At 46.7% G+C, this 19,371-nt stretch overlaps 1 protein-coding gene across 2 annotated transcripts in view; it reads right to left on the reverse strand.

The window, feature by feature from the left end:
• SMNDC1 (survival motor neuron domain containing 1) overlaps positions 1-19,371 on the reverse strand; it is a 500,862-nt gene that overhangs the window by 57,996 nt on the left and 423,495 nt on the right. For both annotated transcript variants that reach the window (XM_069611768.1, XM_069611769.1), the window contains exon 6: positions 17,786-17,899. In XM_069611768.1, the coding sequence (XP_069467869.1) occupies positions 17,786-17,899 (114 nt within the window). The remainder of the gene's footprint in view (positions 1-17,785; positions 17,900-19,371) is intronic.

The following is a 19,371-nucleotide window of genomic DNA, read 5'->3' on the forward strand; positions in this document are numbered from 1 at the left end:
AATTGGTACCAGAAATAAGAAGGATATAACGAGTGAGAAACTGCTCCCCCTCATCCTATCCATCTTAAACAAAGTCTCAACATCCTACACGGACTCTACAGTACTAGTTGCTACTTTCAACCATACCATGCTCAAAGCCATGAATTCCATTGCCCCAATCAAATTAAGGAAACCTTAACCGCGTGCACACCTTAAATCGGGGTTCACACCACACAAGAGGGCTACGTAAAGAAAAGCGAAACGCTGAAGCCCGTTGGAAAAGTCATCCCTCTGACGCTAAGGACAGCCTCACCATTGCTTCTCTTAACCATCAGGAGGCTATCTTCCAAGCGAAAAAAAGATACTTCCAATTACCGTATTCTGCAAGCAGAATCCAACACCAAAGTGCTTTTCAAGATATTGAAAAATTGAATTGCCTGCAACCCCTACCGACACCTGTAGCAAAGACTCGAAGCATGGTGCTCGAACATAAATAGAGCGACAATCGCAAAACTCCAATCTAAAATCAATGCCAAATAAAGCAACCCACAGCTCAACTCCCCCATTGGCAATACCATCCCCTTCTCTCACCACAAAACCCTTCAGTTTCTCAACACGAGCTCAGTGGAACGGCTATCCGCGTTATTCGTGAAGTGATGCCCGATTCCTACATGGCGGTTCTCGCAGACCGCTGCAGCAGTCTAGTCGTTGCGCCCCAGAATGCATTGCAACGTTTCCGGATTGATTCGCCGGCAGCTTATCAGCCTGCAGATTCCGGACGAAGACGCGTTGCTACTCTCCAAGGAGCTGGCGAACGCTACGCGAGTGTTAGGAAACTTCCTTCTTTCTACCCAGGCTTTCCTTTGACTTGTTTCCTGTGGTTTGTTATTTACTCATTGGGACCTTATAGAAGAATGTTTTCGCGTTTTGTTGATTTGGGTCGCCTCAGTGCTCTCTAGTTCCGGTTTCCGAACGAAGCTGCAGAAGCAGCTAGCGTTGGAGGATTGTGCGTCCTGCATCTGCCTTCAGCCGGTGCTGTTTCATAGGGTCTCTTTCGGTAGGCATTTTCTCCACCTGATTTATTGATAGAAGGTATTTTTTCCTTTTCTTGTGGGTTCATTGTCTGCTCTTTATCTTATCCAACAGATCCGATGCCATTTGTGTCCATACACTCTGATCACCTGTCAACCCTCGAGGTAGAGCGGGTCTCCGCCTATTCTAGGTAGATATTGCTCCCATCTTTCCTCTCGAATTTAGGTTGCCCACATTAACAACACACTGTTTACTATTATCTTCTGACTTTACTTTATCCAGTATACCCAGCTTTCCTGTTTGTACCTGGTCTTCCGTTGCATTCATTTCAATATCTCATTACCATCAGATCCTGTGGTGAGAATTCTTCTCCAGAGTTGTCTTTTCTCCTACAAGGCAGACTCTGAACTAATCATTTTTCTCAATCTCTCTCATTAGCCAACCCGACACTTCTGCCCTGGATCAGATCCTTTAAAGACACTGGTCCAGCACCGAACCCCCAGGATAGTGTAACCTACATCTCTGGGACGTCTCAAGGAGTCTACGTTCACTAGCAGCTCCTTAGGGTTTTATTCCCCAAGAGGGAATCCCTGGGAATCTTCCGGTGATCTGGCCTCTGTGCCAGGTCACTTGGGGCTTCTCAGGGGGATTCTATTTTTCATCTGAATGAAGATACTAGACGTCAGCTTCCATCCGAGTGTTCCATTTTGCAGTATCACCCGCCATCCTTGTTCCAACCCTCAGGTGAGAGACCTTTGTTTTCTGTTTTCCTTACTTGGGACATCATTCATTGCAAAACAGTGAAGTATTGTACTTAATCATAACACTCAGAGGTTGAAAGCATCATCAACAAACTCAAACCCTCCAACTGCCTGGGCGATACGTGCCCAGCTCCAATTATCATCAAGGAGGCTACACATGAGTTAGCCCCTTTCATCACTGCCTTTATAAACTCGTCCTTCAAGACGGCATCATCCTGGGTAACCTTAAGGACGCTTGGGTCACCCACCCTCCTCAAAAAACCCTCCGTAGACCCAAGCATACCCACTAACTACACACTCATCACCACTGTTCATTTTGCTTAAAATACTGGACCAAGCTGCTTATCTGTAGATCCAGGATTACCTGGAATCTAAAACTCCTCAGCCTTGGACAATCTGGCTTCCGACCTAGGCACGGAATTGAAACTGCCCTCATTGATTTAAAAACTCAGACTGAGAATCTGAAAGACAACGGGAAGCTGGCCCTTCTATTACTTGATTTATCGGCAGCTTTCGATTTGGTTAACCACCAAATACTCTGCCGGCATCTCAAATTAGCTGCCCATTCTAATTCTAATCATCTGACTCTACCACCTCCTGGATCAGATCCTTCCTGGACAATAGATCCATGCGGGTATTCTCCCCTTCTCCCTCTGCTGAACCGTCACCGGTTCAGTGCGGTGTCCCTCAAGGATTGGTGTCTCGACACTTTACGTGTTCACAAAACTGCTCAATATTCTTGACTATCTTGGTGTCACCTACACAGATGACACCAAGATACTTATCCCAATCACCGGAGACCATACAGTGGACATGAAATCCTTAAATTATGTTTACCAAGTCATTCAGGCATGGATGGCAAAAAATGAGCTCTGTCTCAATGATAAGACTGAGCTCCTCATCTTGGGTTCCCAACATAGACTCAATAGACTAGATCCTTCCTTCAAATCGTTCCCCATCAATGGCAATACCATGAAGGTATCCAATGATACTAAAACCGTAGGAATCTATCTGGACTCTACCTCATCACTCTCCAGACAAACAAATGCTGTAATCTCAGCATCCGCCTACACGTGCAAATTTATCACAGCCTGCCGACCTTTCCTTACTACTGCCAACTGCACCATCCTTGCCAGAACACTCATGTCAAAACAATACTACTGTAATGCCCTATATTTAGGGACAAGCTAACGAAACCTAAATAAGCTACAGGTCGCACAGAACAATGCTATAAGGGCAGCTCTAAATATTCCTTGGAAACAGCACATCTCGGACACCAGACGCAACTTACGTTGGCTCTCAGTAGCCCAAAGAGTCTCCCTTAAAACACTCACCCTCACCCACAAATGTCTGGCCAACCAGGCTCCCATCTACTTGGCTAGCCGATTCACACTCCACACCTACCAGTCCTCAGAGTAGCCCAAGCTCACTCTCTCGCCCTTCGTAGGTTGAAGCTTCAGCTGGCAGGGTTAGTTTCCCGGTCCTAGCCACTAAACTGTGGAATGCACTGTCCAACCATTTCAGATCAGAACCTTCCTTACACTCCTTCAAGAGCAAAGCCAAACTGTTGCTCTTTGCTCAAGACACCCTTTAACTCCCATCTGACACATCGGCCATACATTACTCCATTAGAATGACCTGCACCTTTGCTGCGGCCATTGCCTGGCATGCACCCTGAATGTAAATACTGTATATAGCCTGTATGTCATTTTTGATTGTATATATTCTGTATCTTGTCCTACTGTCTATTGTTGTATAAGATGTCACTAACCGAAGATATGCGCCAGGCGCGCTATACAAATAGACAAAATACAAAGAGTGCATATTGTTCAAGGCTCTCACCGTCACACACAGATGCCCTTTTCAGTCTTCCCCTTCTTAACTAGTGGAACCAAAACATCATGTGCCCTCTCACAGACCAAAAAGAGACCAATACACATACCAACGCTCAGTCCCTGCTTTCAACAGAGCCAAAGCCGGCGGTACCAGCTTCGAAGTGTTAGCCCCAAAATCCTGGAACCATGGAACATCCCTACTGCATTATTGTTTTTTAACCTCCTCAACCCTGTCTGATGAGTGTTTTAACTGTATTTAAGTGAATATACTGTAACGGCGCCACAATGCCTCAGGACCATTGTGCACTTTATAAATTTAAATAAGCAGGTTTCTGCAATTTATGCACATCCTAGGCTGTCAATCACACAGCAGGGTGGCTGTCACGACCGCCAGCCACTTGGGACTAGTTTCACTCAGGCATTCCTAGAGACAAAACAAGGGAGTTTCGTGACCCTCACTCACATCCTGTCCTTCCGACACACTGGGTTGAACCCCGCCAAAGGCACGGCAAACAAAGGGCTCAAACCTGTCTCAAAGCACAGAGTAAAACCAAAGACCGACATATCAAACACAAAATGGCGAAAAAAAGACGACACGGGCCATTCTGACAACATGGTCACTGTTAGGCAATGTTTGAATGCAGTACCCTCTGGGAACACTACCGTAACATAGGAATGCCTTAGGTCTCTAGGAATGCCTGAGTGAAACTAGTCCCAAGTGGCTGGCTGTCGTGACAGCCACCCTGCTGTGTGATTGACAGCCTAGGCTGACCATATATTGCAGAAACCTGCTTATTTATTTAAATTTATAAAGTGCATAACGGTCCTGAGGCATTGTGGCACTGTTACAGTATATTCACTTAAATACAGTTAAAACACTTATCAGACAGGGTTGAGGAGGTTAAAACACAACGCACTCTGCCCAGGTAAAAAAAACAAGTCTTCAAAATCCAGCAAAGTTGCTGGGGGTCTTGGTGAAGGGAATTAACACATTTTTGAGAATTCTCCCTAACAGTCACCCATGGGTGCTGTACTGCAGCTGAGGGTTCAGCCTGTGGTACAAAAGCACAATGGTAGTGTTAGGCAAGATTGTCTGCAGTACCCTTTGGGTGCACTACAATAACCCTGACCTGGCAAAAGAGACCCAACCTTTGGTATAAGTCTGAACTACACAGGTTGGTAGTGTGGCTGAGCAGCCAGGCTCATCTCAAGAGGGGTCAAGGTGAGCAGTAATCTTGTGACAGTTTCACAGTGCAGTTATTCTAATAAACACTTACACTCAAGGTTTCTAGAAAAAACAATTGATTTCACAGTCAGTTGTATAAGCCTTCTTCAGAAATGTAACAGTTATAATACACTTCAAAACACTTAGTTTCTCTAAATCAGATGATATCCATTTGAGATGGCACACAGACACTCCTACACCCTCAGGTGACTTAAATAGCTAGGATACTGTGGACATTGATGCATCACTGGTCCATTTAGAGCAATACTGAGTTTGGTGTAAAAGATAGGAGGGGAATAAAACAAAACTTAACAAATAATTCATTAACAAGTAAGTACTTTTAAAACCTTCCAATGGCAAATAAAACTAACCCTGTCCTGGGGAAAAGATAAACACGGAGTCAAAGGTAAGAAGTGTCCCTCAGGGTGTCAGGACAGCCAATGTTAATTGCACAATGTCTAGGGCAGCTGAAGATCTTTGCAGGTAGGTAAAAAGAGTTGCGCAATGTTTTTAGAAATGTTCGTAGAAAAATAGAGCACTTGAAGGGCCACAAGCTGGGAGGCTTGTGAGGGGCAATGCTATAGCAACTCTGCAAGTTAACCAAGACCGGTCTCAACTGAGAGCAAACAAGGCTACACAACAAGAGGCAAGTTCTCTAAGACTTTACAGTACCTCTTGTTAGAAGAAATAGTTCCAGCTGGCTTCTGTTTCTGTACAGCTCTGCAGATACTGCTGTTCCTGAGCCCCAGTCGTATGGACAAGATGGCGGACGTCTGGGGACTCCTGCTCTGCAATGGGAAGGTCAGCGGCAGCAAAGGCCAAACTTCAATTCAGCGGTCCTTCAATGTTTCAGCGCCTCGCGTCTGACAGCAAATAGCAACATTGCAGTTCTCGGATACCACTCGGGACTTTTCTCGTATCTGGAGTCCAGCACTCTGTTGTGGTGGCTCAGGCTTGGTCAGTCCTGCTTCAGGGAAGTCCGGAGGATCTTCCTGGCGCTCGGGTCAGACCTAAAAGCAACGCACACAATCTGGTGTTCCACTCCCTGGCAATTCTGTTTGGGCAGCGGAAGTACAGCCAGCTCCGAGAGGATGTCCCGACAGTCTTACTTTGGAGTTGATTGGTCCCACCAACTCAAGGGGAGAAGTTGTCCATGCAGGGCTTCTCTAGTCGAGGCGAATTCGGAGCTTCAGCACAACAGCAGGGCTTCAGCGGGCAAACCAATGGTCCAGGAGTTGCAGCAGGCGTCTCTCCCAAGTTATTCGGATTCCTTCGTCCAGTGGTCGACTGTGCCTTCCAAGCCAAAACGCCTCGCCCTTTTACGCAGGTTTCTCCTATTCATTCCAGCCTAGCTGTCTATCACACAGCAGGGTGGATGTCCTTGCTGGACAGCCAGCCGAACAATCACCTTTGGGTGCATTCCTGTAACCAAGTGGATTAAGCACAGGGAGTTTTGGGGATCACCCTCACTTCCTGCCAGACATACTGGAGCCAGAGGCGGGCTTAATTCATGAATCCCGCCAAAGCCGAAATGAACCAAAGGACCAAACCTGGTTTGGTGCGCAGAGTAAATCTCAAGAAAGACCTTTCCAACAAGAAATGCCGAAAAAAAAAGACTTGACAAAATGGGCACCCATGGGTGCCTAACTGCAGCTGCACGCGCAGTAAAAACACAATGGTAGTAAAAAGTAAACCACTGCCACCAGCCATTAATTGTAGAAGGGGGAACAAAAATTTTACATGAGAACCTAGACAAAGGGGATACTAATTAACCCCTCCAGCAACCTATGGTAAGATAGTGTGCTTGGTCTAGAAAGTTACAAAATGTAAGTAAAGTCAATTTTACTTCACTGCTATTGGAAACCGTAGTTTCACCAAGGGAAGGTATTTAAACCTTTGGGAAATCTAAGAGACTTCCCTGTGCCACTGCACTGAAGGTGCTGGGTGTCAATGTAAAGATGATCTCTATGGAGTTTGTCAGACTCCAAAGTCAAAAGAAACAGAGTATAAATGAAAAAATAGAGTGGGGAAAAACGTCTCACTCTCTCCAGGGTAGAAATTAAAAGTCCTAAAGTCCAGCAAAAGAGCTGGGGGTCTCTAAGGTAGAGAGGAATTTGCACATTTCTGTGAATTCTCCCCCAATACAAACCTTAAGGGAAATCTAAAGTATTTCTCTGTGACACCGTCACCATGCAAAAGGTAGATGCCCGTGTAGTGTCGGACTCCAAAAACAAAGGAAACGCATAATCCAAAGTAGATCAAAATACATGAGAGACTGAGAAAAAGGGCGCACTCACTCCAGGGTTGAAATTCAAAAGTCCTAAAGTCACAGCAAAAGAGCTGGGGCTCTCTAAGGTTGAAGGGAATTAGCACCGAAATGAGAATTCTCCCTAACACACAATTTCAATTACTGGCTGAAGACACCATTTGAGTTCAAGCCTGTGTTTCGTTAGTGTCCCTGGGTCTGTGAGAACATGATGTGGATGTGTATAACTCCATTCCAGATAACAAAAGATTATCAGGACAGTGTTCTTGTAAATGGTCAGGAAACTCCTGCCATCCGAGACACTGGGGCAAGCATTGCAGTGGACGTTTTTTCAAACCAGAGGATGTAGCCAAGGCACCCAAAGATCCCACTAAACTTGCAGGAGGCCCTATCAGATCGGTTCCTATTCTGCCAGCTCTCATCCAGTGCAATAATATGACTGTTAGAATTTCCGGTTAGTTTACAGAATGAAGTGCCAGGAAGAGTCCTGTTGGGAAATGATTTAAAAACTCTTGGGAGTTGTATCTAGTACCCTCAGGGCTCCCAGCAAAAAGAAGCAGAAGCAAACATGATTGGCCAGAGCGGCAACCTTGAGGGACTCAGTTTGAGGTTGAGATTTCCAATACCTCCAGTCCAAAGGAAGGCCACCCTCCAGTTCCCAAAAGAAAGACAAAGGAGAAACCAAGGTCTCTGGGAGAAAGAAAGGTCTCAAACCTAAACCTGTTCACAGGACAACGACATCCCTGAGAGCACTGTCCCAGGTCACCCCATTGACCCCTTCCCCAGCTGAGGCTGAATGGGAGGACCAACCAAGCTCTGTAGAAACAGCTACTTGTGGACACAGAGCTGGAAGAGAACCTTCCCTGCGTTTGAGATCTGGATCCTAGAGACCATCCTGAGCTGCAGACTTTACTTGAAGACGGTGGACCCCCCTTTGGAGCCAATTTCAGCAGAGGACAGAGCGTCCCTCTCTAGAAGGTCTGCGCCAGCGGACAGCTTCCCAGCTGGAAGGGCAAGAGCCAGGGAAGCATAGGCTTTACTGGGAGGATGGCCTCCTCTACAGTGAGCCTACTGAATCTACACCAGGGGTACAGGAGACTGGTAGTGCCCAGGAGGCGAGAGAAGTTCCAGGAGATCCCTCTGGCCAGCCACTTGAGTTTCAAGAGGACCAAAGAGGGGTTATCTCTGCACTTCTACTGGCCCAAGATGGGGGGGCTGATGTATAGAAATTCTGTAGGAGCGGCCACACTTGTCAGACTTCTGGCAAGTGGGTCCAAGAATGTGGCACCTTTAGTGCCCCTCCCTGTGGTGGGAGTCCCTTCTGAGAGGGTGGGCATCGACAGTTGGTCCCCTAGACCCTCCAACTTCTTCAGGCAACCGATTTATATTGGTTGTGGTAGACCATGCTACAATGTATCCTGAAGCCATACCTATAAGAACGTTTACTGCTCAGGCAGCGGCCAAGAACCTCTTAAGGAGAATTCTCATGTATGTGCAAATTCCCTTCAACCTTCAAGACCCCCCACCCCGCTCTTTTGCTGGACTTTAGGACTTTCACATTTTTAGCCTGGAGTGAGTAAGACCTTTTTCTCACATGTATTTTGATCTGTTTTGGATTATTTGTTTTCTTTGTTTTTGGAGTCTGACAAACTCCATGGGCATCTACTTTTTGTATGGTGACACAGCACCTTCAGTGCAGTGTCACAGAGAAGTCGTTTGGATTTCTCATAAGGTTTAACTACGTTTTCTTGAGTAAACTACTGTTCCCAAGAATAGTAAAGTGAAATTGACTACTTACCTTTTTCCTATGTAGGTCCAGCACACCCCATCTTATGTGGAGTGCTGGGGGCAGTTACTTAGTAGCCCCTTTTCCTATTTAACCATGTAACATTTATTATGTTACCCGAAAAAGAGACTGGGCCCTAGAAGTGGGGCTCTAGCTATTTGGTGCTGTTGCCGGAATTGCTGCCAGGTCACAGATGTGTGTTGAGGTGAAGACCACACCTCTTTGTATGGGTAGGAAAGGGGGTTCCTGGCTACCTTGCAATTTTTATTTTGTTTGGGAAAAATTGGATTTTCCACGCTGGTTGAGGTTTGTTACAAGTGCTGATTTATTTAATTTATGATGTATGGACTCGTGGTCCTAGGGGTGGTCAGCCGACACGTGTTTCGACCTTGTGGGTCTTTATCAAGGCTATCTGTATGATTGTACTTGCCCCGGGTGGGGTCTTAATGAGGCTTCAGGCGGGTGCTGTATTCAATTGCTCCGAAACACGCAGACCAGGACCTGCACTGTCAACATACAGGAACCGGCTGAAGCCTCACCAAGACCCCACCCGGGGCAAGTCCAATCATACAGGTAGCCTTGATAAAGACCCACGAGATCGAAACACGGCTGACCACCCCTAGGACCATGAGTCCATACATAGCAAATTAAATAAATCAGCACTTGTAACAAACCGCAACAAGCGTGGAAAATCAAATTTTTCACCAACAAAAAAAAAAATAAACATGCAAGGTAGTCAGGTACCCCATTTCCTTGTAAGGTTACCCTCACCACTTTAAATGGCTGGTGGCAGTGGTTTAATTTTCCTACCATTGTGCTTTTCTACCGCAGACTAGCACCCATGGGTGACCATTATCAAAATGGCCCAGTCTTTCACCATTTGTTTGCAAGGTCTTTCTTGGGTTTAAACCTTTTGTTCATTTTGCCTTTGGCGGGCTTCAGTACTGAAACCCACCTCTGGCTGTCCTTGGTCTCCAGGGCAAACTGGATGCATCCAGTCATGATGGGCTGGCTGTCCTTCTAGGACAGCCATCCTGCTGTGTGAATGACAGCTAGGATGTGCAAGAATGGGAGAAACCTGCATGAAAGGCAAGTCTTCTTGGACTGAAGACAGTCGACCACTGGACAAAACATCAGAAGGAATCATGTAGAGAAGCTTGCTGCATCCTCCTGGACCGTTGAACTGCCAGTGAATCCCTGCAGCTGTGCTGAACCTTCCTTTGTGTTAGTGGGACCAAGCAAGACAAACTTTGCTGGCAGACCTTCCCCAAATGGCTATACTTTGCTGCTGCTGGAACCGAGTGCCTGGGGGGGTCGAGAAATCCGTACTAGAGTGCAACATCTTTAAGCTGGAACGAAGCTCCAGGAAGATCTTGAGGACCAAAGCAGGACAACCCAAGCTAGAGTCTCCTCACCACAGTGCTGAAGGAGTGAAGAAAGCCCATCCAGTGACCAAGATCAGCGGTGGTGCTATTTGCCGGTAGCTGAAACCGTGAAGTGCCTCTGAACTGAAAAGAGCCTGTCGCTGACCTTCGAGCTGCTGTGCAGGAGTCCTCCAGACGTCCTCCCTCTTGTCCCCACGACGGAGGCCCAGGAACAAAGGATCTGCAAGTCTGCAACCAGGATAGAAGCCAGCTGGATCCTCTTCTTCTAACCTAAGGTACTGTTCAGACTAAGGGGTACTTACCTCTGTAGCTGGTTTGTCTCAGTTGAGATTTGCAATAGCTGCCTTTCTAGAGTAATTCTAGCTCCATCATTTTCACAAGTGCAACAGCTTGTGGCCCAACAGTGATTTTCTACAACAAACTAACTTTGTGCAAGACTTTTTGCCATCTAAGAAGTGCCTCAGCTCCATAGACTTAGCTCCAATTGACTTGCGCTGTCCTGGCTCCCTGCAGACTCTTCTATTCCATTGACTGATTCTTACTGTCCCTCATAGGTGATACAATGGTTAACTAATATAAGGTTTTTATCTAGACTTCAACCGAAGATTTAAAAGTGCTCACATGCTCTAAGAACCAGTTTAACTTTTTCCCTTCCTTTAACCTTACCTTTCTACCCATCTCAGAATTTACAAAGTGCAAAACTGATATACAAGACATGCACTACTAACCGTAATAGCATTTCTGATCGTTGTATCTGCTTAGATTCACATGCAGTGCATATAGTCCGATATCTAGTGGTAACCGCAGAGTATTGCATCTGGTCTTTCGAGGATCTAAACGGGACATCGACATGGGTGTGGCTGTAACAGCATCACCAATGTGACGTGTAGTGTACCCAAAATCCCTCACGCATCGAGGTCCCTCCGATTGTATTTTTTTCTGCCGTGAGGGAGCCTTAGGACTATCGTGAGTGAGTACAGAAAAGAGAGAAAGTAGTAAGACGTCTATGTTCCTTCCATCTGAGTGGGAAGGAAAGGTAGGCGCATGTGAATCTAAGCAGAATCAATCATCAGATCTGCTATTACGGTAAGTAAAGCATGTCTTCTGATGCTTGTTAATCTGCTTAGAATCACATGCTGTGCATAGACTAGCAAGCAGTACCCGGAGTTGGAGGTGGGATGTGAGGAGGAAGAGTAGTGAAAATATTTTAGTACTGCTTGTCCCACCTGAGAATCAGGCCAAGAGGGAGTGTCTAGGCAATAGTGTTTTGTAAAGGTGTGTACAGACCTCCAGGTTGCCGCTTTGCTTTGGACTCGAGAGGAACATTTGCAATGAATGCTATGGAAGCCCCAGTGCCTCGCGTAGAGTGTGCTCTAGGCTTGAAGGGCAGATCCTGCATGGCAAGAGTGTGATGCAATTGATAATCCACCTAGAGATGGCCAATTTAGAGACAGGTTCCCCTTCTCTACCAGCTGCCACTGATCGAAAAACTGGTTCGTCTTCCTTAGTGGTTTAGTTCTTTCCAGGTAGTATATGACTGCCTTACGCACATCCAGTGTGTGTAGGCTTCTTTCTGCCACGTTAAGGTTCTGTAAGAAAGTTGGTAGTTCTATTGACTGGTTCACATGGAACTTAGAAATACATTTGGGCACAAATTGAGCGTGAGTGCGCAGAACCACCTTCTCTGAATTGTGACAAAAGGGTCTACAATTGAAAGGGCCTGTAGTTCACTGGCTCTCCTTATCGAACCAACTGCCACTTCTAAGTGAGAGCTTTGAGACTTGCTTGATGCATACGTTCAAAGGTAGACTCCATGAGTCTGATTAATACCACATTTAGGTCCCATCCGGGAGCCGGGTAAGAATTGGGGGGAGGAATTTGCTTAACCCCTTCCATGAAAGAGTTAATAACTGGGATATCCCACCACAACACTTTGTTGGGACGTGGTAAAGTCAGAGAGTGCAGCTAAGAACCTTCAGGGAATTAAAAACCAGACCGGAGTCCAGTAAACGAGTCAGGTATAACATAATATGAGTAGGAGAGCAGTCAATGGCATTGATGTTCTTGGAATGGCACCAGATAACTAAGCGTTTCCATTTATTGGAGTAGCAATGTCTGGTGTTAGGCTTTCTTGCTTCTTTAAGTATATCCATGCATCTGAGGAAGTTGGAGCTGCCCGAACTGTATGATCTCAGGAGCCAGGCCGCTAAGTTGAGTCTCTGCGGGAACGGATGAAGTGTTTCCCACTTGTCTTGCGATAGCATGTTGTATGGGCAAGTCTCGTTGATTAGGGGAGTCGCGGGGGGGGGGGACCGGTTCTGAGGGTACCTGGAGGTGTAATCTGGGCATTGTGAGTTCTCCAGAGTTGCGAACAAGTCTATCTCTGGTAAGCCCCATTCTGCGAAATCATTGGACAATGTCTTTGTGTAGTCGCCATTTGTACTCTAAGGGCAACGGGAAGTCTCTGCTGAGAACATCTGCCAGAAGATAGAGTTCCCTGGAATGTGTTTAGGCAATAGAAACATCTTGTGTTTGAGAGCCCATTTCCAAATGTTCTGTGACAGTTTTGACAGCCCTGGAGAGTGAGTGCCCCCCTTACTTGTTCAGGTAGTACATGGTTGTGGTGCGGTCTTTAGGATCAATAGTGTCTTTCCCTGCAACTGTCTGAAAGGCCTTTAGTGCTTTGAATACCGCTAACAGCTCCAACAGGTTTATGTGGTTGGATGCTACTGCTGGGGACCAAACGCTGTGCGCCGTCTGTTGAAGGGTAGCCCCCCCACCCCCTCAGAGATGCATCCTTCGTGAGAGTGGCTTCTACTGCTGGGGTGGTGAAGGTTTTACCCTTCAAGAGGTTTTCCCTTGACCACCACTGCAGGAAGAGAACGAGGGCTGCCGAGACAACCACTAGATCGCCCCATTGTCCACTGGCCTGACATCACTGGCTGTTGAGCCGCTCTTGCATGGGGAGCATGCGCAAACGTGCGTGAGGAACCAAGTAAATGCAGGATGCCATCACCCCCAACAGCCGCATGGCCTTGTGTACTGTCACCTCTGGACTGGCTATATACTGAGGGATCTGAAACAGCATGTTTGAAACCCTTTCTTTGGAGGGGAAGACGAGGCAGTCTTCTGTCCGAATTAGAGCCCCCAGAAACTGCTCGACTTGGCTGGGGCCTAGGCTGGATTTCTTCTCGTTTATGGAGAATCCCCGACTGAATAAGAGGTCCATCGTCTTTTGAGTGTTCGACAGGCATGTTCCGTAGGAGTCCTGTTATAAGCCAGTGGTTGAGGTAAGGATAAACTGGGATTGATTGCCTTCGCAGGTGTGCTGCTGCAACTGCCAGTGCCTTTGTAAATACTCTTGGGGCTGAGGCAATGCTGAAGGGAAGGACCTTGCCCTGATAGCGTTTGTCTTTTATCATGAACCTTAAGTATTTCCTGTGTGCCGGCAACATTGAAATATGAAAGTATGCATCTTTCATGTCCAATATTGCCATGTAATCCCCCTGCGTTAGAGGAATGACCTCTTGAAATGTTAACATTCAAAACTTTTGTGGTTTGACAAATTTTGCTGGGCGCAAGTCTAGCACAGGGTGAGACGCTTTTTCGGTACAAGGAAGTACACTGAATAAATACCCTTGTTTAACTGTAGAGCAGGGACAACTTCGATTGCGCCCTTTTCCTGCAGGATCTCGACCTCTTGCAGTAGGACCTTCAGGTGTTTCGGTGTCAGGCGCCCGGCTCTTGGAGGTCTGCATCGAGGAGGCCAGCTAATCTTGATGCAATAATGGTGGGCGGCTGTTTTGAGCACCCACTGGTGTGTGCTTTTGAGAGTCATTTCTGACGGGAGGATGGGGAGCCTCTCAAGGTGGCGTTGCGACCCCTTCCTTTCCCAGGGAGTAGTCCTCTGGGTGGATATGGGTTTGCATAGGCAGACCCCCCCCCTGTCTTGAGCACCAATTGTTGGCTGAGCCATTTTGTTTGTGTGGGAACGAGAGTAGGATTGCCCACAAAAGGAGCGGCGAGGCCCCCCCCCCTCCTTTCTGTTGAAAGGGTCTTTGAGGTATCTGAATCAAAGTCTTTAAAATCTTGTGTTCCTTCTTGGCCATTTCCAGTGCCTCATCAATGGCCTTGCCAAATAGGTTTCAGTCTTCCACTGGTTTGTTGATTAGTGACGCCTGTGCCTCTAGTTTGAAACCAGAGGTCTGGCGTTTTAAAAAGGGTACCCTGGGCCAAGGTTCTCCCTGCCGTCTCGGCAGCATCCAAAGCGTTCTTGAGGATGTTGTGGCTTACCCTCTGAAACAAATTAGCAGACGAGAACGCACTGGTTTCAGGGACCTCTTGTAGGTCCTCCTGCAGCAGGTTCCATTGGACGTCAGAATAGCTGGCCAACAGTGTGGTGTTGGCTATGCGGGTAGAATATGCTGCTGCAGTAGTGATTCTTTTCCCAAGAGCATACAACTTTTTACATTCTTTTCCGGCGGTGCCTCACCCGTGGACAAGGGGCCCCTTTTCTTGTAGTTGTAACCACAAGAGCATCCGGGGTGGTCAGAAGATGAGGGGCAAAACTATTTTTCCACCCGAGGGTTCACAGCCCTGGTCTGAGAGGGTGTTAACAAGGAAGGTGTGAAGCAACCTTTTGATTTAATTTAGTAAAGGGATAGCCTGGCTGGCAGGAGGGTTCTCGTTTAATATGTCCTCCACGAAATCTGAATCTTACACTGCCTCTTGAGTGGCTATCTGGAAGTGTTTTCCTGCCTTTTTTAGAATGGCGTTGAACGTCATCTGGTCATCTACAGGTGAAGCCTGACGCAGAAGAGTGGAGGGTCCATATATATGGTATCAGGATCCAGGGTATGGGTAAAGGACAGCCAAAGTGGGTCACACCCCCCATTGGTCATTCCCGTAATCCTGTCAGTGGCATCCACAAAGGGATCATACTCCTGCAAATAAGGGTCAAGGGGGCTCTTGATCGGCAAACAAATGCCTCCTCCTGAAGAGGGCAGGATGTTCTCTGAAATTTGGTCACTGCAGGCTAAAGGTCATCTTGACTAGGCCTTTTAGGGGTGAACCTCAGAGAAGTCCACAAATTTAGCCAACCTGTCCATACACCCTTCACATTTTTCTCTGGTCTATGGGGATGAACCAGGGGGTGGGGACAGGCTCCTCCTGTAGATTTTCCAGCCTAGGATGGTGGGATTTGTCAAGGACGGTCCTAGAAAAGGTCTGGGGACTTTCAGAATAACCCTCCCGCTCTGCCAGGCGTTTAGACGTGTCTTTTGACTTGTCTTTAGACCGGTCCCTTTGTTTACTGTCCGCCAAAACAATCTTAGCGAGACTCTCGCTGAGGTTCGGCGTTATTGGGTGGGTTTAGGCAGCTTTGACGGTTGCGCTATATACTTCGACGCAACCAGAGCTTCATGCGTCAGCGCGCTCTTAGGAGGCGTCTCGGCCTTGTGAGTTTTGGTGCCGACACCCGTTCTCGAAGACTGCCCAGACGCACGCTGCAGCGAGGGCTGCCGATCATGCGAATTGGCGGGTGCTGTCGAGGAACTAGACGTACCCGTTGGTGACTTGGTCCGCTTCAACTGCCCTGCCGAGGCGGTACCAGGCGTTGTGTGTTTCGTCCTATGGATATTGTGTGCGTCCCTGTCGCCGGGGTGTACCTTCCCCATAGCAGGAGTATCGTCGTCTCTGGTGGGGTCGGGGGCCATTGTCGTGGAGCGCAATCGCTCCGATGTGAGGTCAATGGTAGCCAGATCAGAGCCATGGCCGTCGCTTAGCTCGGTAGCCGGTCATTTTTTCGAAAACATTTTGCTGAATTTTTTTTTCAGCAAATTTATTCTTTTTTTATTTTGTGTTTTTTTTTCGGTTTCGGAATTAAAAAAAGTGTTTAAAAAAAGGGGGGCTGTGAGGGGACTTTCGGCAAAATTGTGTCGAGAAAATGGCATTCGAAAATATGCCATTCGAAAAAGTGACTATAAACCGCTTAGCTCATCACTTTCGGCGGCTGTGGCAGTGGGGGAGCTACCCTCGGCCTGCGACATGGCGTAGGCCGCCCACCGCTTCACTCGACACTTCTTGATCGTCTTAGGATGCAGGAGTTGGCAGTACTTAGAGGACGTCTTGTCGTGATTGAGGGGAAGACACTTATTGCACCACCAGTGCTGATCTTTCCTGGGGAATTTTCCCTTACAGGAAGGGCAACATTTAAATGGTGTCCTGTCCATAGCTCAGTTGTGTAAAGCGATGGCAAGACCAAAAGGAAAGACATTCATGAAAAAGAATAGAACCCCTAGACCCCACTCTGCCTTTTGTATAAGCCGGCCAGAAGGCAAGCCCCGCGCAGCAGCGGCTGCGGCGCCAACAGGAGCACCAGCCGTCGAAGTCTGTTCTTTGCCGTCTTCGGTGGCAGTTAGGAAATAGTCGAAGAGGGGACGAATAATAAATGACCGGAGGTTGGGAAATCTAACAATTTAGCAGTACCTAGGAGTGGCAGATAAGGCAACCAGCTAGCTGGGTGGGAAAAAACAATCTGAGGGACCTCAATGCGTGAGGGATTTTGGGTACACTAACGTCAGGGATAGTGTTACAGGTACACCAATGTAGACATCCCTTTTCGATCCTTGAAAGATAAGATGCAATACTCTGCGGTTACCAGTAGATGTCGGACTACATGCACAGCATATGATTCTAAGCAGATTAACAAGCATTAGAAATGCCATTACTGTCCTAGTTAGTGAAGTCACCTCAGGGTGTAGGAAGTGTGTATGAAGCACCTCTAAATAGTATCTAATTGCGTTGCCTTGATTCTAAGAAAGTATTTTGAAGTATGTTTGAATTGTTGCGCATTGCCCTTTTTAAAGAATGCCGATTTAAAACTGGCGTTAAATAATTTGACTAGAAAACCTTGAGTGTAAAGTTATTTGGATACTTGTATTGATGAATTTCGATGCTACCACTCTACAGCGCACATGTACCCGATACAAGTCTGGCTGCTCAGTCACACTACCAACTTTTGTACTACAGACCTATAGCAGTAGGTGAGTTACCCAATACCAAGAAAACAAGGCTGGTGTAGTCTCCCGCAGGGTTACTACATCAAGTCTTGCCTAACAAGGATACATACAGGGCCAGGACGGATAGCTCAGGGGGCAATTTATTTGTCTTGGAAGCAAGACAACTCAGTATAAAACAGGTTTGAACCCTGATCCTGAGCTTAGAAACAACTTGCTGGTATTAAGCAAGTTATAAAACAATAATTGCCACTCCCCATTTGCACACTATACAACTCGCTGGCAGTTTCAACTTTCTAGGACATGCACCTGTGCAAGAAAACTAAAAGGCTTTTAGTGAACCGGCAACATTTCTAGCATGTATAAGCATTTATTCAGAAACTTAGATGATGCCCTGAAAAATTAAAGGATTTAATCAACCGCTAATAAATAACTTCACAAAAACACTTGGAACAAATCTTTCTACATAGTTACGTAATTCCACAATCAAATCTTCTTACGTTATATTTGGAAGTGTCTTGATACTGGGTCATGGGTTTGTCTGCAATGCCGCACGTCCCTACTCCAACCTTGCCAGTCACACTCTCAGGAGAAGCGAATATGCTTCTTTTAACCTGAAGACAAGAAAAGGTATATTTCGAAACAGCTTTTATTTTGAGGCATGCACACAAATCTTATGTTTGGTTAATACAGTGCACATATGAACCTGCCTTTATCCCCAAGCACACCCACATTGTTTTTGGTTCAGCAGTATATTTTGAGAAGGGCTCAGGACCCTCGGCTCTGTGTTCAAGGTGTGAGAAGAGCTACCCACAAATAGGCAAATGGGTCATCCTCAAGCCCACCCGAGTCTACAATGGTAAAGTCAAGGCTAACCTCTCGGGAGGGGACTACGATAGTGAAAAATGCAGTAACAATGTTCTAACTTATGTGGGAATTAACCATTGCAGGCGAGTAACTTGGTAGAATGGGGTAATTCACATCTTCAGTGCATGACCCTGCACAGTAAAGGGAACAGTAGCTTTCAGGGTCAACGGCTGCCTCCAGTCAACCAGTGCCTCCAGGTACCATTGCTAACCAAGTTACAGTTAGGATTCCAAAGTCTGATCACAATTGAGCCAGAATTCCTATTTTAGGGATTCTAGGCCCAATGTAACCTTTTGGTAGCCATTTGGGTATAAATGCTTTTCTTTAAACCTGCATGCAACCACTGTTCCAGGGCAAATGGCCTTTCTGCCCCTGTGGACGCTGAGCACATAATGGCAGCCTCCATACGGGTCCTAACTGATTTAAGAGAGTATGGGTCCATGGACTATTTCTCACTTCTTGTGGGGGTGAATTTGGCTTGGTGGCAGTTCTAGGGACCAAATGAAAACCAACATTAAGGAATTTTACAGACGTTTTATCAGTCAGTGAAAGCCAGGAAAAATATTTTTTAAAACTAGACCTACAATTTTGCTGCAGCTCATGTAGTAAAGCACATACCAACATTAATGTTCAGTATACCAATGTGTTCATTTTCTACAGATTTCACTGTAAATACTGTATATTCAGCAGTAACTATGGAGTTGTTCTCTTGAGAAATTAGTTAATATTTTTGGGACATTGGGGGTTGTAGAAATGATAAGTTACTCACCGCAGCGACCAACATACTCTTAGTCCCCTTACATCCATACTGCATGGGTGTCCCTTCCAAGAGACGGGAGACAACCTTTTTCACCAGAAAAAAAACCTTCCCCTTAAAGAGGCGCGCAGGGGTGTGGCCCTGAGAGCATGCGCTGCCCTGACTCAGCCTTCTGGCGCCATACCTCAGTCCTCATTGACGCATTGACAATAGATTTGACATTGCCTAATGACACCAGTATTATTGAGGGAGGATGGTGGGACGTATGGTGGAAAGGGGATTAAGGACCAAGAGTACATTAGTCACTATGGTGATGTACTTATGACGCTTACGTCCCTTCCCCTTTCCGCCATGCTGCATGGGCGATTACAACTGAATGTAGCCCCAGAGTGGAGAGGGGACCCTCCTTAAGCAAATAGGTTCCTGAGAACCCCTGTCTGAAAGCTGCATCAGATCTAGAGC

The sequence above is a fragment of the Ambystoma mexicanum genome, chromosome 8, assembly GCF_040938575.1.
Source record: "Ambystoma mexicanum isolate Mex_15411 chromosome 8, UKY_AmexF1_1, whole genome shotgun sequence".
NCBI classification, from domain to species: domain Eukaryota; kingdom Metazoa; phylum Chordata; class Amphibia; order Caudata; family Ambystomatidae; genus Ambystoma; species Ambystoma mexicanum.